The sequence below is a fragment of the Salvelinus alpinus genome, chromosome 26, assembly GCF_045679555.1.
Source record: "Salvelinus alpinus chromosome 26, SLU_Salpinus.1, whole genome shotgun sequence".
NCBI lineage: Eukaryota > Metazoa > Chordata > Actinopteri > Salmoniformes > Salmonidae > Salvelinus > Salvelinus alpinus.
In genome coordinates this window covers 46,225,410-46,253,407 of record NC_092111.1, presented here as the reverse complement: position 1 = coordinate 46,253,407, position 27,998 = coordinate 46,225,410, and the positions used below count along the sequence as shown (strand labels likewise).

General features: G+C 52.4%; 1 protein-coding gene across 1 annotated transcript; it reads right to left on the bottom strand.

Moving 5' to 3' along the window:
* Positions 1–33: 33 nt before the first annotated feature.
* Positions 34–27,998, bottom strand: LOC139555353 (tribbles homolog 2-like). Its single transcript, XM_071369073.1, has 3 exons — positions 27,095–27,998; positions 25,527–25,819; positions 34–1,581 (listed from the first exon to the last, which is right to left on the bottom strand). The coding sequence occupies exons 1-3, from the start codon at positions 27,395–27,397 to the stop codon at positions 1,107–1,109; spliced, it is 1,071 nt and encodes a 356-aa protein (XP_071225174.1). The 5' UTR covers positions 27,398–27,998; the 3' UTR covers positions 34–1,106.

The window sequence follows — 27,998 nt, the reverse complement described above, 5'->3', positions numbered from 1 at the left end:
AAATAGTCAGTTCAGGACTCAGGGTAGAAATAGTCAGTTCAGGACTCAGTGTAGAAATAGTCAGTTCAGGACTCAGGGTAGAAATAGTCAGTTCAGTACTAAGGGTAGAAATAGTCAGATGTCAGTTCAGTACTCAGGGTAGAAATAGTCAGTTCAGTACTAAGGGTAGAAATAGTCAGATGTCAGTTCAGTACTCAGGGTAGAAATAGTCAGATGTCAGTTCAGTACTCAGGGTAGAAATAGTCAGATGTCAGTTCAGTACTCAAGGTAGAAATAGTCAGATGTCAGTTCAGTATTCAGGGTAGAAATAGTCAGTTCAGTACTCAGGGTAGAAATAGTCAGTTCAGTACTCAGGGTAGAAATAGTCAGTTCAGTACTCAGGGTAGAAATAGTCAGATGTCAGTTCAGTACTCAGTGTAGAAATAGTCAGATGTCAGTTCAGTACTCAGGGTAGAAATAGTCAGTTCAGTACTCAGGGTAGAAATAGTCAGATGTCAGTTCAGTACTCAGGGTAGAAATAGTCAGTTCAGTACTCAGGGTAGAAATAGTCAGTTCAGTACTCAGTGTAGAAATAGTCAGATGTCAGTTCAGAAATAGTCAGATGTCAGTTCAGGACTCAGGGTAGAAATAGTCAGTTCAGTACTCAGTGTAGAAATAGTCAGATGTCAGTTCATGACTCAGGCTAGAAATATACACTTTCCCACACCTCTATTAGCCCCTGAGTTTCTACTCTGTTGTTCCCTCAGCTATTTACCAAAACAGTGTCAGGGTGTCGGTTTGAACAGCAGATTGTATCTTTAGTCTACTCTAGTAAAACATCATCATGTGATGGTGAGCTGGTTTTTAGCACCAAATTACTTATTGTGAACACACACAACGCACAATGATGGTTGAGTACTTCACACAATTCCCTTAATCTAACACATAGATGAAACACTACAGTACTTTGAGTTACAAACTTGTGTCTGAGGTACATACACAACAGTATACGACCAATATCCAATAACAAATCAAAATAAAATGTAAACCCTCTTGAAGGTAACATTTGAGCATGTTTAGTTCCGATTCCACTCGAGGGGCTGAGTCACGTTGATACATCCCATCAATCAACAGAACAGATCATCCTCCTCTTCCACATCACAGGAAGGCACTGTCTGTTCCACTGAGCCCACTTCCTGTTCACTGTCCCCTGTTTCCTGTGCGTTGTCGGCAGTGGTGTGGAACCACGGATGGATAAGCACCTCGGCGGCAGTCAGTCTGTCCCATGGTTCTTTCCTCAGCAGGGATCGCAGCAGGCACTTGGCCCGGGGAGAGAGGCCCTCGGGTAGGCAGCAATGGCCCCGGCGGATCTTGGAGAAGAGGGTAGCTGGGTCTGGGTCGTGGAAAGGGTAGCGTCCCACCAGCATAGTGTAGAGCATCACCCCTAGGGACCAGACGTCCGCCTGCTTCCCTGAGTAGGAGCTGGAGCCGTTCAGGATCTCTGGGCTGATGTAGGCTGGGCAGCCGTAGGTGTCTGACGTGGAGTCATCATCTCCTTCTAGAACCCTGCAGTCCTCCAGGCCTTCCAGCTTCACATGGGTCCTACAGGACAGAAAGAGCATGGGTTGGTTATTAACAGAGAGGGCGAAGCAAGAGGCTCCACTCACATCAAAATCTGTCCACGTGAGAATACAGCGATAAGCAGACCAAGAGGGTATTTTTTTGTATGGAGGTCTATGAGAAAGTGTCGGATTTGCTCAACAAGAATTGTGCTTGCTAATTCGCTAAGTGAGACTTATTTGATCGAATATAAGTTCCGTAATGTTTAGGTTGTTACGAATGTACTGATAAAAGTGGATGCACGTGCCATCTCGGCAACTTTGAGAAATCTATTTTATATTGGAGTCTGTTGTTCACATGCGTATCTGCCCTCTCACTGGCTAGAATGTTCCCACCTGACCTCGCTTCCTCCCACCTGGTCTCGCTTCCTCCCACCTGGTCTCGCTTCCTCCCACCTGACCTCGCTTCCTCCCACCTGACCTCGCTTCCTCCCACCTGACCTCGCTTCCTCCCACCTGACCTCGCTTCCTCCCACCTGCCTTTCTGCCGTTGCGACAACGACTCACGTTGTTTGAGACCATCTCGTCATTATATAACATATCTCTGATATTAGAAATTGGACGGTAGATCCGAAGTCAGAACGATCACCAGTCACACTTTATTTGGATAGTCCGGATTTTCCATCTGTAGATGCTCTACAGATGGTCATACTATCACCAAACTATCTGTCGATAAGCAACTGCTTGCTAATGTTAGGATTATGGTTAGACTAAGGGTTAGGTTTAGTGCTAGGGTAAGGATTAAGTTTAGGATAAGGGTTAAGGTTAGGGTAAGGGTTAGGTTTAGTGCTAGGGTAAGGATTAAGTTTAGGATAAGGGTTAAGGTTAGGGTTAGAGCTAGATACTATATATACAAAAGTATGTTGATACCCCTTCAAATTAGTGGAGTTGACTATTTCAACCATACCCGTTGCTGACAGGTGTATAAAATCAAGCACACAGCCATGCAATCTCCATAGTAACAGGTGGCAGTAGAATGGCATTACTGAAGAGCTCAATGACTTTCAACGTGGCACCATCATAGGATGCCACTTTTCTAACAAGTCAGTTTGTCAAATATCTTCCCTGCTAGAGCTGCCCCCGGTCAACTGTAAGTGCTGTTATTGTAAAGTGGAAACATCTAGGAGCAACAACAACTCAGCCGCTAAGTGGTAGGCTACAAAAGCTGTCCTTGGTTGCAATACTCACTACCGAGTTCCAAACTGCCTCTGGAAGCAACATCAGTACAATAACTGTTCGTCTGGAGCTTCATGAAATGGGTTTCCATGGCCGAGCAGACGCACACAAGCCTAAGATCACCATGCGCAATGCCAAGTGTTGTCTGGAGTGGTGTAAAGCTCGCCACCATTAGACACTGGAGCAGTGGAAACGTATTCTCAGGAGTGAAGAATCACACTTCACCATTCAGTCCGACGGACAAATCTGGGTTTGGCGGATGCCAGGAGAACACTACCTGCCCCAATGCATAGTGCCAACTGTAAAGTTTGGTGGAGGAGGAATACTGGTCTGTGGCTGTTTTTCATGGTTTGGGCTAGACCCCTTAGTTCCAGTGAAGGCAAATCTTAAATCTACAGCACACAATGACATTCTAGACGATTCTGTGCTTCCAACTTTGTGGAAACAGTTTGGGGAAGGCCCTTTCCTGTTTCCACATGACAATGGCCCTCATGCACAAAGCGAGTTCCTAACAGAAATGGTTTGTCAAGATCGATGTGGAAGAACTTGACTGGCCTGCGCAGAGCCCTCAACCCCATCGAACACCTTTGGGATGAATTGGAACGCCAACCGTAAGCCAGGCCTAATCGCCCAACATCCGTGCCCGACCTCACTAATGCTTTTTTGTTTTAATGGAAGCAATGTTCCAACACCTAGTGGAAAGCCTTCCCAAAAGAGTGGAGGCTGTTATAGCAGCAATGTTCCAACATCTAGTGGAAAGCCTTCCCAGAAGAGTGGAGGCTGTTATAGCAGCAATGTTCCAACATCTAGTAGAAAGCCTTCCCAGAAGAGTGGAGGCTGTTATAGCAGCAATGTTCCAACATCTAGTGGAAAGCCTTCCCAGAAGAGTGGAGGCTGTTATAGCAGCAATGTTCCAACATCTAGTAGAAAGCCTTCCCAGAAGAGTGGAGGCTGTTATAGCAGCAATGTTCCAACATCTAGTGGAAAGCCTTCCCAGAAGAGTAGAGGCTGTTATAGCAGCAATGTTCCAACATCTAGTAGAAAGCCTTCCCAGAAGAGTGGAGGCTGTTATAGCAGCAATGTTCCAACATCTAGTGGAAAGCCTTCCCTGAAGAGTGGAGGCTGTTATAGCAGCAATGTTCAACACCTAGTGGAAAGCCTTCCCAGGAGAGTGGAGGCTGTTATAGCAGCAATGTTCCAACATCTGGTGGAAAGCCTTCCCAGAAGAGTGGAGGCTGTTATAGCAGCAATGTTCCAACATCTAGTGGAAAGCCTTCCCAGAAGAGTGGAGGCTGTTATAGCAGCAATGTTCCAACATCTAGTGGAAAGCCTTCCCAGAAGAGTGGAGGCTGTTATAGCAGCAATGTTCCAACACCTAGTGGAAAGCCTTCCCAGAAGAGTGGAGGCTGTTATAGCAGCAATGTTCCAACATCTAGTGGAAAGCCTTCCCAGAAGAGTGGAGGCTGTTATAGCAGCAATGTTCCAACATCTGGTGGAAAGCCTTCCCAGAAGAGTGGAGGCTGTTATAGCAGCAATGTTCCAACATCTAGTGGAAAGCCTTCCCAGAAGAGTGGAGGCTGTTATAGCAGCAATGTTCCAACATCTGGTGGAAAGCCTTCCCAGAAGAGTGGAGGCTGTTATAGCAGCAATGTTCCAACATCTGGTGGAAAGCCTTCCCAGAAGAGTGGAGGCTGTTATAGCAGCAATGTTCCAACATCTAGTGGAAAGCCTTCCCAGAAGAGTGGAGGCTGTTATAGCAGCAATGTTCCAACACCTAGTGGAAAGCCTTCCCAGAAGAGTGGAGGCTGTTATAGCAGCAATGTTCCAACATCTAGTGGAAAGCCTTCCCAAAAGAGTGGAGGCTGTTATAGCAGCAATGTTCCAACATCTAGTGGAAAGCCTTCCCAGAAGAGTGGAGGCTGTTATAGCAGCAATGTTCCAACACCTAGTGGAAAGCCTTCCCAGAAGAGTGGAGGCTGTTATAGCAGCAATGTTCCAACATCTAGTGGAAAGCCTTCCCAAAAGAGTGGAGGCTGTTATAGCAGCAAAGGGGGGACCAACTCCATATTAATGCCCATGATTTTGGAATGAGATGTTGGACAAACAGGTTTCCACATAGTTTTGGTGTAGTTAGTTGGAATATTACTGATAGTCTGTAGAATATCTATAGATGGACAAATAAAGTGTTACCTGCTCCTTAATGTAGGGGGAGGACATCTTAGGTGTAACACCAGAAACAATTGTGAAATTAAAGATATAGGCCAAGGATTCTGCAATTCAGTGCCTTGCAAAAGTATTCATCCCCGTTGGCGTTTTTCCTATTTTGTTACATGACAACCTGTAATTTAAATGGATTTTTATTTGGATTTCATGTAATGAACATACACAAAATAGTCCTAATTGGTGAAGTGAAATGAAAAAAAATACTTATGAATAAATTACAAAATAATTAAAACAGAAAAGTGGTGTGTGCATATGTATTCACCCCGTTGCTATGATGCCCCTAAATAAGATCTGGTGCAACCAATTATCTTCAGAAGTGACATAGTTAGTTCCCTACACAGGGCCTATAGGGCTCTGGTCAAAAGTAGTGCACTATACAGTATACTGTATATAGAGAATAGAGTGCCATTTGTAACTTAGTCAATATCCGCGCCTCTTGTAACCCAAGAAAGACCATGTAGAGTATGGGCTTCCAACAGTGGCTAACAGTTACTGGTCTGTCTGAAAGAGACAAACAGCCCTGGTGCATAGCGACAGAGAGAAAGTAGGTGAGTCATCTCCAGGTGGAGTGGTAGAGATTTGTCCTCTCTCTTCCCCCTTCCCCTCCTCTGCTCTCTCTTCCCCCTTCCCCTCCACTCTCTTCCTTTTTTCTCCTATCCTCCCCTCCCTTCCTCTCTTCCTCCCCTCCCCTCCTCTCCTCTCTTCCTCCCCTCCCATCTCTTCCTCTCATCCCCTCCTCTCTTCCCCTCCCCTCCTCTCCTCCCCTCCCCTCCCCTCCCCTCCCCTCCCCTCCTCTCCTATCTCTCTCTTCCTCCCCTCCTCTCTTCGCCTCCCCTCTCTTCCTCCCCTCCTCTCCTCTCCTCTCTTCCTCCCCTCCCATCTCTTCCTCTCATCCCCTCCTCTCTTCCCCTCCCCTCCTCTCCTCCCCTCCCCTCCCCTCCTCTCCTATCTCTCTCTTCCTCCCCTCCTCTCTTCCCCTCCCCTCTCTTCCTCCCCTCCTCTCTTCCCCTCCCCTCCTCTCCTCTCTCTTCCTCCTCTCTTCTCCTTTTAATTATGATGGTTCATTTACATTTACATTTACATTTACATTTAAGTCATTTAGCAGACGCTCTTATCCAGAGCGACTTACAAATTGGTGCATTCACCTTATGATATCCAGTGGAACAACCACTTTACAATAGTGCATCTAACTCTTTTAAGGGGGGGGGGCGGTTAGAAGGATTACTTTATCCTATCCTAGGTATTCCTTAAAGAGGTGGGGTTTCAGGTGTCTCCGGAAGGTGGTGATTGACTCCGCTGACCTGGCGTCGTGAGGGAGTTTGTTCCACCATTGGGGTGCCAGAGCAGCGAACAGTTTTGACTGGGCTGAGCGGGAACTGTACTTCCTCAGAGGTAGGGAGGCGAGCAGGCCAGAGGTGGATGAACGCAGTGCCCTTGTTTGGGTGTAGGGCCTGATCAGAGACTGAAGGTACGGGGGTGCCGTTCCCCTCACAGCTCCGTAGGCAAGCACCATGGTCTTGTAGCGGATGCGAGCTTCAACTGGAAGCCAGTGGAGAGAGCGGAGGAGCGGGGTGACGTGAGAGAACTTGGGAAAGTTGAACACCAGACGGGCTGCGGCGTTCTGGATGAGTTGTAGGGGTTTAATGGCACAGGCAGGGAGCCCAGCCAACAGCGAGTTGCAGTAATCCAGACGGGAGATGACAAGTGCCTGGATTAGGACCTGCGCCGCTTCCTGCGTTACGGTTCATGTGATGGATGGGCATTCCTGCTGTTAGAATAAAGACTGGGGTATTCTGTAATCAATCATGTGATAATACATCAACTCAGATCTGCCTGTGCACTTCAATATAATCAATGTATGAAGTACAGTTGAAGTCGGAAGTCATTAAAACTCATTTTTCAACCACTTCACAAATATCTTGTTAAAAAACTATAGTTTTGGCTAGTCGGTTAGGACATCTACTGTGTTCATGACACAAGTCATTTCCCCAACAATTGTTTAGACAGATTATTTCACTTATAATTCAATGTGTCACAATTCCAGTGGGTCAGAAGTTTACATACACTAAGTTGATAGCTTGGAAAATTCCAGAAAATGATATCGTGGCCTTATAGGTTTCTAATAGGCTAATTGACGTAATTTGAGTCAATTGGAGGTGTACCTGTGGATGTATTTCAAGGCCTACCTTCAAACTCAGTGCCTCTTTGCTTGACATCATGGGAAAAACCAAAGAAATCATCCAAGAATTTCCAACCGCCTGAAGGTACCACGTTCATCTGTACAAACAATAGTACGCAAGTATAAACACCATGGGACCACGCAGCTGTCAAAAAGTATCTATACCCACAGTAAAATATCGACATAACCTGAAAGGCCACTCAGTAAGGAAGAAGCCACTGCTCCAAAACCGCCATCAAAAAGCCAGACTACGGTTTGCAACTGCACATGGGGACAAAGATCGTACTTTTTGGAGAAATGTCCTCTGGTCTGATGAAACAAAAATAGATCTGTTTGGCCATAATGACCATCGTTATGTTGGAGGAAAAAGGACAGGCTTGCAAACCGAAGAACACCATCCCAACCGTGAAGCACGGGGGTGGCAGCATCATGTTGTGGGGGTGCTTTGCTGCAAGAGGGACTGGTGCACTTCACAAAATAGATGGTATCATGAGGGAGGAAAAGTATGTGGGTATATTCAAGCAATATCTCAAGACATCAGTCAGGAAGTTTAAACTTGGTTGCAAATGGGTCTTCCAAACGTACAATGACCCCAAGCATACTTCCAAAGATGTGGCAAAATGGCTTAAGGACAACAAAGTCAAGGTATTGGAGTGGCCATCACAAAGCCCTGACCTCAATCCCATAGAAAATGTGTGGGCAGAACTGAAAAAGCATGTGCGAGCAAGGAGGCCTAAAAACCTGACTCAGTTATACCAGCTCTGTCAGGAGGAATGGGCCAAAATTCACCCAACTTATTGTGGAAAGCTTGTGGAAGGCTACCAGAAACGTTTGACCCAAGTTAAACAATTTAAAAGCAATGCTACCAAATACTAATTGAGTGTATGCAAACTTCTGACCCACTGGGAATGTGCTGAAATAAACAATTCTCTCTACTATTATTCGGACATTTCACATTCTTAAAATAAAGTGGTGATCCTAACTGACCTAAGACAGGGAATTCTACTAGGATTAAATGTCAGGAATTGTGAACAACTGAGTATAAATGTATTTGGCTAAGGTGTATGTAGACTTCCGACTTCAACTGTAATGTTGTGGGGAGAGGAGAGCAGTGGGGAGAGGAGAGCAGTGGGGAGAGGAGAGCAGTGGGGAGAGGAGAGCAGTGGGGAGAGGAGAGGAGAGCAGTGGGGGAGAGGAGAGCAGTGGGGGAGAGGAGAGCAGTGGGGAGAGGAGAGGAGAGCAGTGGGGAGAGGAGAGGAGAGCAGTGGGGAGAGGAGAGCAGTGGGGAGAGGAGAGCAGTGGGGAGAGGAGAGGAGAGCAGTGGGGAGAGGAGAGGAGAGCAGTGGGGGAGAGGAGACCAGCGGGGAGAGGAGACCAGCGGGGAGAGGAGACCAGCGGGGAGCGGAGACCAGCGGGGAGCGGAGACCAGCGGGGAGAGGAGACCAACGGGGAGAGGAGACCAGCGGGGAGAGGAGACCAGCGGGGAGAGGAGACCAGCGGGGAGAGGAGAGGAGACCAGCGGGGAGAGGAGAGGAGAGCAGCGGGGAGAGGAGAGGAGAGCAGCGGGGAGAGGAGAGCAGCGGGGAGAGGAGAGCAGTGGGGAGAGGAGAGGAGAGCAGTGGGGAGAGGAGAGCAGTGGGGAGAGGAGAGGAGAGCAGTGGGGAGAGGAGAGCAGTGGGGAGAGGAGAGCAGTGGGGAGAGGAGAGGAGAGCAGTGGGGAGAGGAGAGGAGAGCAGCGGGGAGAGGAGAGCAGCGGGGAGAGGAGAGGAGAGCAGCGGGGAGAGGAGAGCAGCGGGGAGAGGAGAGGAGAGCAGCGGGGAGAGGAGACCAGCGGGGAGAGGAGAGGAGAGCAGCGGGGAGAGGAGACCAGCGGGGAGAGGAGACCAGCGGGGAGAGGAGACCAGCGGGGAGAGGAGACCAGCGGGGAGAGGAGAGCAGCGGGGAGAGGAGAGCAGCGAGGAGAGGAGAGCAGCGGGGAGAGGAGAGCAGCGGGGAGAGGAGAGCAGCGGGGAGAGGAGAGCAGCGGGGAGAGGAGAGCAGTGGGGGAGAGGAGACCAGCGGGGAGAGGAGACCAGCGGGGAGAGGAGAGCAGCGGGGAGAGGAGAGCAGCGGGGAGAGGAGAGCAGCGGGGAGAGGAGAGCAGCGGGGAGAGGAGAGCAGTGCTATGTAAAAATGTACTGTCACAAATCGCAGGATGGTCAAGCCGTCATCTATGTCAAATCAGTCTGGTGGGTCAGCCTGCTCGCCTGGTGTGTGTGTGTGTGTGTGTGTGTGTGTGTGTGTGCGTGCATTTGTGTCGGGCCTGGCAGCAGAGTGTCACAATGTCAACAGCCAACAGCCACTTAAGTCTAGCTTGCTAATATTATCTCTGTGCAAGGTTGGCTGTGTCTCCGTTCATGATCTCCAACTTTCGCTTAGCGCCTCTCTTCCACCCTCACTCTCTCCCTTCCACCCTCACTCTCTCCCTTCAACCCTCACTCTCTCCCTTCCACCCTCACTCTCTCCCTTCTACCCTCACTCTCTCCCTTCCACCCTCACTCTCACCCACCCTCCGACCCTCCCTTCTACCCTCACTCTCTCCCATCCTCACTCTCTCCCATCCTCCGTCCCTCCCTTCCACCTTCACTCTCTCCCTTCCACCCTCACTCTCTCCCTTCCACCCTCACTCTCACCCACCCTCCGACCCTCCCTTCTACCCTCACTCTCTCCCATCCTCACTCTCTCCCATCCTCCCTCCCTCCCTTCCACCCTCACTCTCTCCGACCCTCACTCTCTCCTTTCGACCCTCACTCTATCCCATCCTCCGTCCCTTATTTCCACCCTCACTCTCTTCCACCCTCACTCTCTCCCATCCTCCGCCCCTCCCTTCCACCCTCACTCACTCTCTCCCACCCTCACTCTGTCCTTTTGACCCTCACTCTATCCCATCCTCCGTCCCTTATTTCCACCCTCATTCTTTCCCACCCTCACTTTCTCCCATCCTCAGTCCCTCCCTTCTACCCTCACTCTCTCCCATCCTCCGTCCCTCCCTTCCACCCTCACTCTCTCCCATCTCCCATCCTCCGTCCCTCCCTTCCACCCTCACTCTCTCCCATCCTCCGTCCCTCCCTTCCACCCTCACTCTCTCCCATCCTCCGTCCTTCCCTCCCTTCCACCCTCACTCTCTCCCATCCTCCGTCCCTCCCATCCTCCGTCCCTCCCTTCCACCCTCACTCTCTCCCATCCTCCGTCCCTTATTTCCACCCTCACTCTCTTCCACCCTCACTCTCTCCCATCCTCCGCCCCTCCCTTCCACCCTCACTCTCGCCCATCCTCCGTCCCTCCCTTCCACCCTCACTCTCGCCCATCCTCCGCCCCTCCCTTCCACCCTCACTCTCGCCCATCCTCCGTCCCTCCCTTCTACCTTCACTCTCTCCCACCCTCACTCTCTCCCACCCTCACTCTCTCCCATCCTCACTCTCTCCCATACTCACTCTCGCCCTTCCTCCGTCCCTCCCTTCTACCCTCACTCTCTCCCACCCTCACTCTCTCCCACCCTCACTCTCTCCCATCCTCCGTCCCTCCCTTCCACCCTCACTCTCTCCCATCCTCCGTCCCTTATTTCCACCCTCACTCTCTCCCATCCTCCGTCCCTCCCTTCCACCCTCACTCTCTCCCATCCTCCGTCCCTTATTTCCACCCTCACTCTCTTCCACCCTCACTCTCTCCCATCCTCCGCCCCTCCCTTCCACCCTCACTCTCTCCCTTCCACCCTCACTCTCTCCCATCCTCACTCTCTCCCATCCTCCGTCCCTCCCTTCCACCCTCACTCTCTCCCACCCTCCGCCCCTCCCTTCCACCCTCACTCTCTCCCACCCTCCGCCCCTCCCTTCCATCCTCACTCTCTCCCATCCTCTGTCCCTCCCTTCCACCCTCACTCTCTCCCACCCTCCGTCCCTCCCTCCCCCCTCCCTCTCTCCCACCCTCCGCCCCTCCCTTCTACCCTCACTCTCTCCCACCCTCACTCTCTCCCACCCTCACTCTCTCCCATCCTCCGTCCCTCCCTTCCACCCTCACTCTCTCCCATCCTCCGTCCCTTATTTCCACCCTCACTCTCTCCCATCCTCCGTCCCTCCCTTCCACCCTCACTCTCTCCCATCCTCACTCTCTCCCACCCTCCGTCCCTCCCTCCCCCCTCCCTCTCTCCCACCCTCCGCCCCTCCCTCCCCCCTCCCTCTCTCCCACCCTCCGTCCCTCCCTCCCCCCTCCCTCTCTCCCACCCTCCGCCCCTCCCTCCCTCCTCAGTGCAGTGGAGTGACTCATCCCCTTTTCAGCCGTATTGCTATCAGAGAGACTTGAGCAGAGCGACTCCAGCTTCTCACACAACAACACAACACCACAACACAACAACACAACACAACACAACACAACACAAGCATTGCTGTTGAAACTCTGCACGAATCAGTTCTACCACATTAGAGGCTGCTGCCTATAGGCATTGACTAGGAATCACTGGCCACATTAAGGAATGGAACACGAGTCACTTTAATAATGTTTACATATCTGGCATTACTCATCTCATATGTACGTACTGTTTTCTAAACTATTATACGGTATCGTAGTCCGTTCCGCTCTGACATCGCTCGTCCATATGTATATAGTCTTCATTCATTCCTTACTTAGATTTGTGTTATATGTTGTGTAATTTGTTAGATGTTACTTGTTAGATATTACTGCACTGTTGGAGCTAGGAACACAAGCATTTCGCTACACCCACAATAACATCTGCTAAATGTGTTTGTGACAAATAACATTTGATTTGATTTCTATTAAGAGAGGAGAGGACTATGGGAAAAAGGAGGTGTTCCACAGTAAGACATTGAGGCTGTCTGTAGGAGGGAGGAGGGGGAGGAGGTGTTCTACAGTAAGACATTGAGGCTGTCTGTATGAGGGAGGAGGGGGAGGAGGTGTTCCACAGTAAGACATTGAGGCTGTCTGTAGGGGGGGGAGGGAGAGGAGGGGGAGGAGGTGTTCTACAGTAAAGACATTGAGGCTGTCTGTAGGGGGAGGAGGGGGAGGAGGGGGAGGAGGTGTTCTACAGTAAAGACATTGAGGCTGTCTGTAGGGGGAGGAGGGGGAGAAGGGGGAGGAGGTGTTCTACAGTAAGACATTGAGGCTGTCTGTAGGGGGAGGAGGGGGAGGAGGTGTTCTACAGTAAAGACATTGAGGCTGTCTGTAGGGGGAGGAGGGGGAGGAGGTGTTCTACAGTAAGACATTGAGGCTGTCTGTAAGGGGAGGAGGGGGAGGAGGGGGAGGAGGTGTTCCACAGTAAGACATTGAGGCTGTCTGTAGGGGGAGGAGGGGGAGGAGGTGTTCTACAGTAAGACATTGAGGCTGTCTGTAGGGGAGGAGGGGGAGGAGGTGTTCTACAGTAAAGACATTGAGGCTGTCTGTAGGGGAGGAGGGGGAGGAGGTGTTCTACAGTAAAGACATTGAGGCTGTCTGTAGGGGAGGAGGGGGAGGAGGGGTTCTACAGTAAGACATTGAGGCTGTCTGTAGGGGAGGAGGGGGAGAAGGTGTTCTACAGTAAGACATTGAGGCTGTCTGTAGGGGAGGAGGGGGAGGAGGTGTTCTACAGTAAGACATTGAGGCTGTCTTTAGGGGGAGGAGGTGTTCTACAGTAAAGACATTGAGGCTGTCTGTAGGGGAGGAGGGGGAGAAGGTGTTCTACAGTAAGACATTGAGGCTGTCTGTAGGGGGAGGAGGGGGAGGAGGTGTTCTACAGTAAGACATTGAGGCTGTCTGTAGGGGGAGGAGGGGTTCTACAGTAAGACATTGAGGCTGTCTGTAGGGGGAGGAGGGGGAGGAGGTGTTCTACAGTAAAGACATTGAGGCTGTCTGTAGGGGGAGGAGGGGGAGGAGGTGTTCCACAGTAAAGACATTGAGGCTGTCTGTAGGGGGAGGAGGGGAAGGAGGGGGAGGAGGGGAAGGAGGGGGAGGAGGTGTTCTACAGTAAAGACATTGAGGCTGTCTGTAGGGGGAGGAGGGGGAGGAGGTGTTCTACAGTAAAGACATTGAGGCTGTCTGTAGGGGGAGGAGGGGGAGGAGGTGTTCCACAGTAAAGACATTGAGGCTGTCTGTAGGGGGAGGAGGGGAAGGAGGGGGAGGAGGGGAAGGAGGGGGAGGAGGTGTTCTACAGTAAAGACATTGAGGCTGTCTGTAGGGGGAGGAGGGGGAGAAGGGGGAGGAGGGGGAGGAGGTGTTCCACAGTAAAGACATTGAGGCTGTCTGTAGGGGGAGGAGGGGAAGGAGGGGGAGGAGGGGAAGGAGGGGGAGGAGGTGTTCTACAGTAAAGACATTGAGGCTGTCTGTAGGGGGAGGAGGGGGAGAAGGGGGAGGAGGGGGAGGAGGTGTTCCACAGTAAAGACATTGAGGCTGTCTGTAGGGGGAGGAGGGGGAGGAGGTGTTCCACAGTAAGACATTGAGGCTGTCTGTAGGGGAGGAGGGGGAGGAGGTGTTCCACAGTAAGACATTGAGGCTGTCTGTAGGGGGAGGAGGGGGAGGAGGTGTTCCACAGTAAGACATTGAGGCTGTCTGTAGGGGGAGGAGGGGGAGGAGGTGTTCCACAGTAAAGACATTGAGGCTGTCTGTAGGGGAGGAGGGGGAGGAGGGGTTCTACAGTAAGACATTGAGGCTGTCTGTAGGGGAGGAGGGGGAGGAGGTGTTCTACAGTAAGACATTGAGGCTGTCTGTAGGGGAGGAGGGGGAGGAGGGGTTCTACAGTAAAGACATTGAGGCTGTCTGTAGGGGGAGGAGGGGGAGGAGGTGTTCTACAGTAAGACATTGAGGCTGTCTGTAGGGGGAGGAGGGGGAGGAGGTGTTCCACAGTAAAGACATTGAGGCTGTCTGTAGTGGAGGAGGGGGAGAAGGGGTTCTACAGTAAGACATTGAGGCTGTCTGTAGGGGGAGGAGGGGGTGGAGGTGTTCTACAGTAAGACATTGAGGCTGTCTGTAGGGGAGGAGGGGGAGGAGGGGTTCTACAGTAAGACATTGAGGCTGTCTGTAGGGGAGGAGGGGGAGGAGGTGTTCTACAGTAAGACATTGAGGCTGTCTGTAGGGGAGGAGGGGGAGGAGGTGTTCTACAGTAAGACATTGAGGCTGTCTGTAGGGGAGGAGGGGGAGGAGGGGTTCTACAGTAAGACATTGAGGCTGTCTGTAGGGGGAGGAGGGGGAGGAGGTGTTCTACAGTAAGACATTGAGGCTGTCTGTAGGGGGAGGAGGGGGAGGAGGTGTTCTACAGTAAGACATTGAGGCTGTCTGTAGGGGGAGGAGGGGGAGGAAGGGTTCTACAGTAAGACATTGAGGCTGTCTGTAGGGGGAGGAGGGGGAGGAGGTGTTCCACAGTAAAGACATTGAGGCTGTCTGTAGGGGAGGAGGGGTTCTACAGTAAGACATTGAGGCTGTCTGTAGGGGGAGGAGGGGAGGAGGTGTTCTACAGTAAGACATTGAGGCTGTCTGTAGGGGGAGGAGGGGGCGGAGGTGTTCTACAGTAAGACATTGAGGCTGTCTGTAGGGGGAGGAGGGGGAGGAGGTGTTCTACAGTAAGACATTGAGGCTGTCTGTAGGGGGAGGAGGTGTTCTACAGTAAGACATTGAGGCTGTCTGTAGGGGGAGGAGGTGTTCCACAGTAAAGACATTGAGGCTGTCTGTAGGGGAGGAGGGGGAGGAGGGGGAGGAGGTGTTCTACAGTAAAGACATTGAGGCTGTCTGTAGGGGGAGGAGGGGGAGGAGGTGTTCCACAGTAAAGACATTGAGGCTGTCTGTAGGGGGAGCAGGGGAAGGAGGGGGAGGAGGTGTTCCACAGTAAAGACATTGAGGCTGTCTGTAGGGGGAGGAGGGGAAGGAGGGGGAGGAGGGGAAGGAGCGGGAGGAGGTGTTCTACAGTAAAGACATTGAGGCTGTCTGTAGGGGGAGGAGGGGGAGAAGGGGGAGGAGGGGGAGGAGGTGTTCCACTGTAAAGACATTGAGGCTGTCTGTAGGGGGAGGAGGTGTTCCACAGTAAGACATTGAGGCTGTCTGTAGGGGAGGAGGGGGAGGAGGTGTTCCACAGTAAGACATTGAGGCTGTCTGTAGGGGGAGGAGGGGGAGGAGGTGTTCCACAGTAAGACATTGAGGCTGTCTGTAGGGGGAGGAGGGGGAGGAGGTGTTCCACAGTAAAGACATTGAGGCTGTCTGTAGGGGAGGCGGGGGAGGAGGTGTTCTACAGTAAGACATTGAGGCTGTCTGTAGGGGGAGGAGGGGGAGGAAGGGTTCTACAGTAAGACATTGAGGCTGTCTGTAGGGGGAGGAGGGGGAGGAGGTGTTCCACAGTAAAGACATTGAGGCTGTCTGTAGGGGAGGAGGGGTTCTACAGTAAGACATTGAGGCTGTCTGTAGGGGGAGGAGGGGGAGGAGGTGTTCTACAGTAAGACATTGAGGCTGTCTGTAGGGGAGGAGGGGGAGGAGGGGTTCTACAGTAAGACATTGAGGCTGTCTGTAGGGGAGGAGGGGGAGGAGGTGTTCTACAGTAAGACATTGAGGCTGTCTGTAGGGGAGGAGGGGGAGGAGGTGTTCTACAGTAAGACATTGAGGCTGTCTGTAGGGGAGGAGGGGGAGGAGGGGTTCTACAGTAAGACATTGAGGCTGTCTGTAGGGGGAGGAGGGGGAGGAGGTGTTCTACAGTAAGACATTGAGGCTGTCTGTAGGGGGAGGAGGGGGAGGAAGGGTTCTACAGTAAGACATTGAGGCTGTCTGTAGGGGGAGGAGGGGGAGGAGGTGTTCCACAGTAAAGACATTGAGGCTGTCTGTAGGGGAGGAGGGGTTCTACAGTAAGACATTGAGGCTGTCTGTAGGGGGAGGAGGGGGAGGAGGTGTTCTACAGTAAGACATTGAGGCTGTCTGTAGGGGGAGGAGGGGGAGGAGGTGTTCTACAGTAAGACATTGAGGCTGTCTGTAGGGGGAGGAGGGGGAGGAGGTGTTCTACAGTAAGACATTGAGGCTGTCTGTAGGGGGAGGAGGGGGAGGAGGTGTTCTACAGTAAGACATTGAGGCTGTCTGTAGGGGGAGGAGGTGTTCCACAGTAAAGACATTGAGGCTGTCTGTAGGGGAGGAGGGGGAGGAGGGGGAGGAGGTGTTCTACAGTAAAGACATTGAGGCTGTCTGTAGGGGGAGGAGGGGGAGGAGGTGTTCCACAGTAAAGACATTGAGGCTGTCTGTAGGGGGAGGAGGGGAAGGAGGGGGAGGAGGTGTTCCACAGTAAAGACATTGAGGCTGTCTGTAGGGGGAGGAGGGGAAGGAGGGGGAGGAGGGGAAGGAGGGGGAGGAGGTGTTCTACAGTAAAGACATTGAGGCTGTCTGTAGGGGGAGGAGGGGGAGAAGGGGGAGGAGGGGGAGGAGGTGTTCCACAGTAAAGACATTGAGGCTGTCTGTAGGGGGAGGAGGGGGAGAAGGGGGAGGAGGGGGAGGAGGTGTTCCACAGTAAAGACATTGAGGCTGTCTGTAGGGGGAGGAGGGGGAGGAGGTGTTCCACAGTAAGACATTGAGGCTGTCTGTAGGGGGAGGAGGGGGAGGAGGTGTTCCACAGTAAGACATTGAGGCTGTCTGTAGGGGGAGGAGGGGGAGGAGGTGTTCCACAGTAAAGACATTGAGGCTGTCTGTAGGGGAGGAGGGGGAGGAGGGGTTCTACAGTAAGACATTGAGGCTGTCTGTAGGGGAGGAGGGGGAGGAGGTGTTCTACAGTAAGACATTGAGGCTGTCTGTAGGGGAGGAGGGGGAGGAGGTGTTCCACAGTAAGACATTGAGGCTGTCTGTAGGGGGAGGAGGGGGAGGAGGTGTTCCACAGTAAGACATTGAGGCTGTCTGTAGGGGGAGGAGGGGGAGGAGGTGTTCCACAGTAAAGACATTGAGGCTGTCTGTAGGGGAGGAGGGGGAGGAGGGGTTCTACGGTAAGACATTGAGGCTGTCTGTAGGGGAGGAGGGGGAGGAGGTGTTCTACAGTAAGACATTGAGGCTGTCTGTAGGGGAGGAGGGGGAGGAGGGGTTCTACAGTAAAGACATTGAGGCTGTCTGTAGGGGGAGGAGGGGGAGGAGGTGTTCTACAGTAAGACATTGAGGCTGTCTGTAGGGGGAGGAGGGGGAGGAGGTGTTCCACAGTAAAGACATTGAGGCTGTCTGTAGTGGAGGAGGGGGAGGAGGGGTTCTACAGTAAGACATTGAGGCTGTCTGTAGGGGGAGGAGGGGGAGGAGGTGTTCTACAGTAAGACATTGAGGCTGTCTGTAGGGGAGGAGGGGGAGGAGGGGTTCTACAGTAAGACATTGAGGCTGTCTGTAGGGGAGGAGGGGGAGGAGGTGTTCTACAGTAAGACATTGAGGCTGTCTGTAGGGGAGGAGGGGGAGGAGGTGTTCTACAGTAAGACATTGAGGCTGTCTGTAGGGGAGGAGGGGGAGGAGGGGTTCTACAGTAAGACATTGAGGCTGTCTGTAGGGGGAGGATGGGGGGGGGAGGTGTTCTACAGTAAGACATTGAGGCTGTCTGTAGGGGGAGGAGGGGGAGGAGGTGTTCTACAGTAAGACATTGAGGCTGTCTGTAGGGGGAGGAGGGGGAGGAAGGGTTCTACAGTAAGACATTGAGGCTGTCTGTAGGGGGAGGAGGGGGAGGAGGTGTTCCACAGTAAAGACATTGAGGCTGTCTGTAGGGGAGGAGGGGTTCTACAGTAAGACATTGAGGCTGTCTGTAGGGGGAGGAGGGGGAGGAGGTGTTCTACAGTAAGACATTGAGGCTGTCTGTAGGGGGAGGAGGGGGAGGAGGTGTTCTACAGTAAGACATTGAGGCTGTCTGTAGGGGGAGGAGGGGGAGGAGGTGTTCTACAGTAAGACATTGAGGCTGTCTGTAGGGGGAGGAGGGGGAGGAGGTGTTCTACAGTAAGACATTGAGGCTCTCTGTAGGGGGAGGAGGTGTTCCACAGTAAAGACATTGAGGCTGTCTGTAGGGGAGGAGGGGGAGGAGGGGTTCTACAGTAAGACATTGAGGCTGTCTGTAGGGGAGGAGGGGGAGGAGGTGTTCTACAGTAAGACATTGAGGCTGTCTGTAGGGGAGGAGGGGGAGGAGGTGTTCTACAGTAAGACATTGAGGCTGTCTGTAGGGGAGGAGGGGGAGGAGGGGTTCTACAGTAAGACATTGAGGCTGTCTGTAGGGGGAGGAGGGGGAGGAGGTGTTCTACAGTAAGACATTGAGGCTGTCTGTAGGGGGAGGAGGGGGAGGAGGTGTTCTACAGTAAGACATTGAGGCTGTCTGTAGGGGGAGGAGGGGGAGGAAGGGTTCTACAGTAAGACATTGAGGCTGTCTGTAGGGGGAGGAGGGGGAGGAGGTGTTCCACAGTAAAGACATTGAGGCTGTCTGTAGGGGAGGAGGGGTTCTACAGTAAGACATTGAGGCTGTCTGTAGGGGGAGGAGGGGGAGGAGGTGTTCTACAGTAAGACATTAAGGCTGTCTGTAGGGGGAGGAGGGGGCGGAGGTGTTCTACAGTAAGACATTGAGGCTGTCTGTAGGGGGAGGAGGGGGAGGAGGTGTTCTAAAGTAAGACATTGAGGCTGTCTGTAGGGGGAGGAGGTGTTCTACAGTAAGACATTGAGGCTGTCTGTAGGGGGAGGAGGTGTTCCACAGTAAAGACATTGAGGCTGTCTGTAGGGGGAGGAGGGGGAGGAGGTGTTCTACAGTAAAGACATTGAGGCTGTCTGTAGGGGGAGGAGGGGGAGGAGGTGTTCCACAGTAAAGACATTGAGGCTGTCTGTAGGGGGAGGAGGGGAAGGAGGGGGAGGAGGTGTTCCACAGTAAAGACATTGAGGCTGTCTGTAGGGGGAGGAGGGGAAGGAGGGGGAGGAGGGGAAGGAGGGGGAGGAGGTGTTCTACAGTAAAGACATTGAGGCTGTCTGTAGGGGGAGGAGGGGGAGAAGGGGGAGGAGGGGGAGGAGGTGTTCCACAGTAAAGACATTGAGGCTGTCTGTAGGGGGAGGAGGGGGAGGAGGTGTTCCACAGTAAGACATTGAGGCTGTCTGTAGGGGAGGAGGGGGAGGAGGTGTTCCACAGTAAGACATTGAGGCTGTCTGTAGGGGGAGGAGGGGGAGGAGGTGTTCCACAGTAAGACATTGAGGCTGTCTGTAGGGGGAGGAGGGGGAGGAGGTGTTCCACAGTAAAGACATTGAGGCTGTCTGTAGGGGAGGAGGGGGAGGAGGGGTTCTACAGTAAGACATTGAGGCTGTCTGTAGGGGAGGAGGGGGAGGAGGTGTTCTACAGTAAGACATTGAGGCTGTCTGTAGGGGGAGGAGGGGGAGGAAGGGTTCTACAGTAAGACATTGAGGCTGTCTGTAGGGGGAGGAGGGGGAGGAGGTGTTCCACAGTAAAGACATTGAGGCTGTCTGTAGGGGAGGAGGGGTTCTACAGTAAGACATTGAGGCTGTCTGTAGGGGGAGGAGGGGGAGGAGGTGTTCTACAGTAAGACATTGAGGCTGTCTGTAGGGGAGGAGGGGGAGGAGGTGTTCCACAGTAAAGACATTGAGGCTGTCTGTAGGGGGAGGAGGTGTTCTACAGTAAGACATTGAGGCTGTCTGTAGGGGGAGGAGGGGGAGGAGGTGTTCCACAGTAAAGACATTGAGGCTGTCTGTAGGGGAGGAGGGGTTCTACAGTAAGACATTGAGGCTGTCTGTAGGGGGAGGAGGGGGAGGAGGTGTTCTACAGTAAGACATTGAGGCTGTCTGTAGGGGGAGGAGGGGGAGGAGGTGTTCTACAGTAAGACATTGAGGCTCTCTGTAGGGGGAGGAGGGGGAGGAGGTGTTCTACAGTAAGACATTGAGGCTGTCTGTAGGGGGAGGAGGGGGAGGAGGTGTTCTACAGTAAGACATTGAGGCTGTCTGTAGGGGGAGGAGGTGTTCCACAGTAAAGACATTGAGGCTGTCTGTAGGGGAGGAGGGGGAGGAGGGGGAGGAGGTGTTCTACAGTAAAGACATTGAGGCTGTCTGTAGGGGGAGGAGGGGGAGGAGGTGTTCCACAGTAAAGACATTGAGGCTGTCTGTAGGGGGAGGAGGGGAAGGAGGGGGAGGAGGTGTTCCACAGTAAAGACATTGAGGCTGTCTGTAGGGGGAGGAGGGGAAGGAGGGGGAGGAGGGGAAGGAGGGGGAGGAGGTGTTCTACAGTAAAGACATTGAGGCTGTCTGTAGGGGGAGGAGGGGGAGAAGGGGGAGGAGGGGGAGGAGGTGTTCCACAGTAAAGACATTGAGGCTGTCTGTAGGGGGAGGAGGGGGAGAAGGGGGAGGAGGGGGAGGAGGTGTTCCACAGTAAAGACATTGAGGCTGTCTGTAGGGGGAGGAGGGGGAGGAGGTGTTCCACAGTAAGACATTGAGGCTGTCTGTAGGGGAGGAGGGGGAGGAGGTGTTCCACAGTAAGACATTGAGGCTGTCTGTAGGGGGAGGAGGGGGAGGAGGTGTTCCACAGTAAGACATTGAGGCTGTCTGTAGGGGGAGGAGGGGGAGGAGGTGTTCCACAGTAAAGACATTGAGGCTGTCTGTAGGGGAGGAGGGGGAGGAGGGGTTCTACAGTAAGACATTGAGGCTGTCTGTAGGGGAGGAGGGGGAGGAGGTGTTCTACAGTAAGACATTGAGGCTGTCTGTAGGGGAGGAGGGGGAGGAGGTGTTCCACAGTAAGACATTGAGGCTGTCTGTAGGGGGAGGAGGGGGAGGAGGTGTTCCACAGTAAGACATTGAGGCTGTCTGTAGGGGGAGGAGGGGGAGGAGGTGTTCCACAGTAAAGACATTGAGGCTGTCTGTAGGGGAGGAGGGGGAGGAGGGGTTCTACGGTAAGACATTGAGGCTGTCTGTAGGGGAGGAGGGGGAGGAGGTGTTCTACAGTAAGACATTGAGGCTGTCTGTAGGGGAGGAGGGGGAGGAGGGGTTCTACAGTAAAGACATTGAGGCTGTCTGTAGGGGGAGGAGGGGGAGGAGGTGTTCTACAGTAAGACATTGAGGCTGTCTGTAGGGGGAGGAGGGGGAGGAGGTGTTCCACAGTAAAGACATTGAGGCTGTCTGTAGTGGAGGAGGGGGAGGAGGGGTTCTACAGTAAGACATTGAGGCTGTCTGTAGGGGGAGGAGGGGGAGGAGGTTTTCTACAGTAAGACATTGAGGCTGTCTGTAGGGGAGGAGGGGGAGGAGGTGTTCCACAGTAAGACATTGAGGCTGTCTGTAGGGGGAGGAGGGGGAGGAGGTGTTCCACAGTAAAGACATTGAGGCTGTCTGTAGGGGGAGGAGGGGGAGAAGGGGGAGGAGGGGGAGGAGGTGTTCCACAGTAAAGACATTGAGGCTGTCTGTAGGGGGAGGAGGGGGAGGAGGTGTTCCACAGTAAGACATTGAGGCTGTCTGTAGGGGAGGAGGGGGAGGAGGTGTTCCACAGTAAGACATTGAGGCTGTCTGTAGGGGGAGGAGGGGGAGGAGGTGTTCCACAGTAAGACATTGAGGCTGTCTGTAGGGGGAGGAGGGGGAGGAGGTGTTCCACAGTAAAGACATTGAGGCTGTCTGTAGGGGAGGAGGGGGAGGAGGGGTTCTACAGTAAGACATTGAGGCTGTCTGTAGGGGAGGAGGGGGAGGAGGTGTTCTACAGTAAGACATTGAGGCTGTCTGTAGGGGAGGAGGGGGAGGAGGTGTTCCACAGTAAGACATTGAGGCTGTCTGTAGGGGGAGGAGGGGGAGGAGGTGTTCCACAGTAAGACATTGAGGCTGTCTGTAGGGGGAGGAGGGGGAGGAGGTGTTCCACAGTAAAGACATTGAGGCTGTCTGTAGGGGAGGAGGGGGAGGAGGGGTTCTACGGTAAGACATTGAGGCTGTCTGTAGGGGAGGAGGGGGAGGAGGTGTTCTACAGTAAGACATTGAGGCTGTCTGTAGGGGAGGAGGGGGAGGAGGGGTTCTACAGTAAAGACATTGAGGCTGTCTGTAGGGGGAGGAGGGGGAGGAGGTGTTCTACAGTAAGACATTGAGGCTGTCTGTAGGGGGAGGAGGGGGAGGAGGTGTTCCACAGTAAAGACATTGAGGCTGTCTGTAGTGGAGGAGGGGGAGGAGGGGTTCTACAGTAAGACATTGAGGCTGTCTGTAGGGGGAGGAGGGGGAGGAGGTGTTCTACAGTAAGACATTGAGGCTGTCTGTAGGGGAGGAGGGGGAGGAGGTGTTCTACAGTAAGACATTGAGGCTGTCTGTAGGGGAGGAGGGGGAGGAGGTGTTCTACAGTAAGACATTGAGGCTGTCTGTAGGGGAGGAGGGGGAGGAGGTGTTCTACAGTAAGACATTGAGGCTGTCTGTAGGGGAGGAGGGGGAGGAGGGGTTCTACAGTAAGACATTGAGGCTGTCTGTAGGGGGAGGATGGGGGGGAGGTGTTCTACAGTAAGACATTGAGGCTGTCTGTAGGGGGAGGAGGGGGAGGAGGTGTTCTACAGTAAGACATTGAGGCTGTCTGTAGGGGGAGGAGGGGGAGGAAGGGTTCTACAGTAAGACATTGAGGCTGTCTGTAGGGGGAGGAGGGGGAGGAGGTGTTCCACAGTAAAGACATTGAGGCTGTCTGTAGGGGAGGAGGGGTTCTACAGTAAGACATTGAGGCTGTCTGTAGGGGGAGGAGGGGGAGGAGGTGTTCTACAGTAAGACATTGAGGCTGTCTGTAGGGGGAGGAGGGGGAGGAGGTGTTCTACAGTAAGACATTGAGGCTGTCTGTAGGGGGAGGAGGGGGAGGAGGTGTTCTACAGTAAGACATTGAGGCTGTCTGTAGGGGGAGGAGGGGGAGGAGGTGTTCTACAGTAAGACATTGAGGCTGTCTGTAGGGGGAGGAGGTGTTCCACAGTAAAGACATTGAGGCTGTCTGTAGGGGAGGAGGGGGAGGAGGGGGAGGAGGTGTTCTACAGTAAAGACATTGAGGCTGTCTGTAGGGGGAGGAGGGGGAGGAGGTGTTCCACAGTAAAGACATTGAGGCTGTCTGTAGGGGGAGGAGGGGAAGGAGGGGGAGGAGGTGTTCCACAGTAAAGACATTGAGGCTGTCTGTAGGGGGAGGAGGGGAAGGAGGGGGAGGAGGGGAAGGAGGGGGAGGAGGTGTTCTACAGTAAAGACATTGAGGCTGTCTGTAGGGGGAGGAGGGGGAGAAGGGGGAGGAGGGGGAGGAGGTGTTCCACAGTAAAGACATTGAGGCTGTCTGTAGGGGGAGGAGGGGGAGAAGGGGGAGGAGGGGGAGGAGGTGTTCCACAGTAAAGACATTGAGGCTGTCTGTAGGGGGAGGAGGGGGAGGAGGTGTTCCACAGTAAGACATTGAGGCTGTCTGTAGGGGAGGAGGGGGAGGAGGTGTTCCACAGTAAGACATTGAGGCTGTCTGTAGGGGGAGGAGGGGGAGGAGGTGTTCCACAGTAAGACATTGAGGCTGTCTGTAGGGGGAGGAGGGGGAGGAGGTGTTCCACAGTAAAGACATTGAGGCTGTCTGTAGGGGAGGAGGGGGAGGAGGGGTTCTACAGTAAGACATTGAGGCTGTCTGTAGGGGAGGAGGGGGAGGAGGTGTTCTACAGTAAGACATTGAGGCTGTCTGTAGGGGAGGAGGGGGAGGAGGGGTTCTACAGTAAGACATTGAGGCTGTCTGTAGGGGGAGGAGGGGGAGGAGGTGTTCTACAGTAAGACATTGAGGCTGTCTGTAGGGGGAGGAGGGGGAGGAGGTGTTCTACAGTAAGACATTGAGGCTGTCTGTAGGGGGAGGAGGGGGAGGAAGGGTTCTACAGTAAGACATTGAGGCTGTCTGTAGGGGGAGGAGGGGGAGGAGGTGTTCCACAGTAAAGACATTGAGGCTGTCTGTAGGGGAGGAGGGGTTCTACAGTAAGACATTGAGGCTGTCTGTAGGGGGAGGAGGGGGAGGAGGTGTTCTACAGTAAGACATTGAGGCTGTCTGTAGGGGGAGGAGGGGGAGGAGGTGTTCTACAGTAAGACATTGAGGCTGTCTGTAGGGGGAGGAGGGGGAGGAGGTGTTCTACAGTAAGACATTGAGGCTGTCTGTAGGGGGAGGAGGGGGAGGAGGTGTTCTACAGTAAGACATTGAGGCTGTCTGTAGGGGGAGGAGGTGTTCCACAGTAAAGACATTGAGGCTGTCTGTAGGGGAGGAGGGGGAGGAGGGGGAGGAGGTGTTCTACAGTAAAGACATTGAGGCTGTCTGTAGGGGGAGGAGGGGGAGGAGGGGGAGGAGGTGTTCCACAGTAAAGACATTGAGGCTGTCTGTAGGGGGAGGAGGGGAAGGAGGGGGAGGAGGTGTTCTACAGTAAAGACATCGAGGCTGTCTGTAGGGGGAGGAGGGGAAGGAGGGGGAGGAGGTGTTCTACAGTAAAGACATTGAGGCTGTCTGTAGGGGGAGGAGGGGGAGAAGGGGGAGGAGGGGGAGGAGGTGTTCCACAGTAAGACATTGAGGCTGTCTGTAGGGGGAGGAGGGGGAGGAGGGGGAGGAGGTGTTCCACAGTAAAGACATTGAGGCTGTCTGTAGGGGGAGGAGGTGTTCCACAGTAAGACATTGAGGCTGTCTGTAGGGGGAGGAGGGGGAGGAGGTGTTCCACAGTAAAGACATTGAGGCTGTCTGTAGGGGGAGGAGGGGGAGAATAGCATATGACCAATAAACTCTGATTAGATTCATATGAAGTAATTCTGAATGTAGTAAACAGGAGGAGGGGGAGAAGGGGTGAACAGGTAACTGTGAAACACAAATAACACTGTATTTAGCCATTAACCCCAATTACACCGTGAAACCAAATACTTTCCAGAAACATGTACGACCCCCTTATAATGCCTTATCATCCCCTCCTCTGCCCAGCCTGTCTTGCTGGGTGCACTACGTGTCTCTACTATCATACCACTGACATCAATCAAGGGCCCTTTCACACTACACAGCCAAGCTGAGCCAAGCTGAGTCAAGCTGAGTCAAGCTGAGTCAAGCTGAGTCAAGCTGAGTCAAGCTGAGTCGAGCTGTGCCAAGCTGAGTTGAGCTGACCCAAGCTGAGCCAAGCTGTGCCAAGCTGACCCAAGCTGAGTCGAGCTGAGCCGAGCTGACCCAAGCTGAGTCAAGCTGAGCCGAGCTGTGCCAAGCTGAGCCGAGCTGTGCCGAGCTGTGCCAAGCTGTGCCGAGCTGTGCCAAGCTGTGCCAAGCTGAGCCAAGCTGTGCTGTGCTGGCAAGGTTACATATTCACCATAAGTGCTGGGATGGTCAAAAGAAAGGCAATATCTGACCCAGCTTGGTATGGTTTGGGTTGACAGGATATTGTATGAAAACGGCACACGTGTCATCTCACCTTTTCCTGTCGGAGAAGACAAATTTGCGTAGCTTCAGGTCTCCTAATACGATGCTATGCTGGTGACAGTGGGCCACGGCCGACGCCACCTGGTGAAAGAGATGTGCCGCCCGCCCCTCGTCCAAACGCTTGCAGCTCTTAACGAAGGTGTGCATGTCCCCGTGGTCCTTCTCTAGGAAGACATATGCCCAGCGCTCCCCCAGGACAATGTCTCGGATACGGCGGATGTTCCTGTGGACCGGCAGGATGCGGTAGGCCCGGAGCTTCTCCTGGTACAGACCCATGTCAAACACCTGTGAGAACAGAGAGAGGGATCTATCAGGGTGGATTCAGATGTATCAGCTTAGAGTTTGGCCCCATTGGTGTGAGTCAATACGTATTATAATCGTCTAACAAATCCAATCCATTGAAAACAACTGATTTCTAATGTTTAGTGTTTAAACCTGTAGGCTCAGTGTGGGCTCAGCTTATTTATGAGAGTTTTGTCCCCAAGGGGTGGAGAGAGCGGACTTCCACCAATAATAACATTTGTTTGTTATTTAATGTGTTAAAATTAGGGGACGCAGGTCTCCCAAACTACACCTGGTTTTAATCTAATCTGTGATCAAGGTTGGTCTTTATTTAAAGCACCTGGAACAGGAGAATGATGACTCTACATTTCCACTCCAATGTTTGCATATCATATTTCACCCATGGTGTGGCGTATTCTACTGACGTGAATGCAAATGAGAGGAGTTGATAAACAGTGGAGAGGGTGTGATGTGTGACATCATCAGCTACATAACCTTGGCCACCTTTCATTAGAGTTTATGTTAAGTAGGCTTTTACCGTATTATTAGGCTTTTACCGTATTATTAGGCTATTACCGTGTTATTAGTTTTTATCGTATTATTAGGCTTTTACCGTATTATTAGGCTATTACCGTATTATTAGTTTTTATTGTATTATTAGGTTATTACTGTGTTATTAGTTTTTATCGTATTATTAGGCTATTACCGTATTATTAGGCTATTACCGTATTATTCGGCTATTACCATATTATTCGATTTATATCGTACTATTAGGCTATTACCGTATTATTCGATGTATATCGTACTATTAGGCTTTTAACATATAATTAGGACATTATTGTATGATTAAGCTTTTATTGTTAGGCTTTTACCGTATCATTAGACTATTACCATATTATTAGGTTTTTACCATATTATTAGTATTTTACCGTATTATTTGTCTATTACTGTATTACTGACTTTATTATTAGGATTTTACTGTATTATTAGGCTATCACCTTATTATTACTCAATGTGCAAAAGGCGCAAGGAGTATTTGGATCATTGGCCACTGCTCATCAATGCATAACATAATGAATAAATTAATGATTTCAGATGATTTAAATAGGCTACTGATACATTATTATTTCAGTTAAAACGTTGTATAATGACACCAAAGGGTTCATGAAGACTAGGCTTCATGTGAGGTTGTGTGCTGTTGAGCAACACACCACATCTCAGAAACAGTCATTCATTCAAAGAAATTGCACAATGAATGGTTATGGTCTTTGGACTTACCTTGCACACCAGCGCGTCTCCGGTGTCAATGTTGAGTGCGCTGTGCATCCTGTCCTGATCAGCCATATGTAGGAGCAGAAACTGGCCTATCCGGCACGGACCTTGATGGGTCGGGCCACTCAAGGGGACCGGGGACAGCAGTGACCCTGGCGAGCTACCGAGGAGCCCCGCGTCACCCGGAGACTCACTCAGCCTGGCGCATTTGGACACCAGCTCTTCACCCGTTTCTGAGTCCTCCCGTTTCTGTCCGACTCTTCTCGTGCGAATGCATGGGACCGGGTTGCTCCACTTAACGTTTATCATTCTAATAGAGCAAATTATCACTCTGCAAACGAGAATCAAATGAACCGTGTATTGTATCCAAATCAGATTACTTTTAAGATTAATGGCAAATTGTGCTTTTCATTATTGTAGCTTCCTATGCGCGTGGAGCAGCTGCTGTCCCAACGCTTTTCATCAAACTGCAACTCTTACTTCTCAGGTTTAAATCTATTTGTATGCTGCATCAAGAATCTGGTCGTGGAATGTATCCTTCCGTGTCAAATCTGGTCGTGGAATGTACAGTTTCCGTGTCAAACCCTGTCGTCGCTTTTTGGGGACAGCCCCAGTCCAGTCAGTCCCCAAAAGGGTCTCCCAAAGGTCCGTCTGGACTGGAGAGAGGATGTCCAGAGAGATCGCGTTGTACTTTCTGGTGTGTGATTCTACCCGCTGTACGGAGAGAGACAGACAGTCTAGCTGTAGCGCAGAGCAGAGAAAGCTACAGCTGATTCCAAAGCCTTACGCTCAGTCGACCAGCGCCGCAGGAACTCCGCCCGGTTCAGCCTCCTCTTGAATGACACATGCAGCCTCTGGCGACGATTGAGCAATTCACACACACCACACACACCACACACACCACACACAC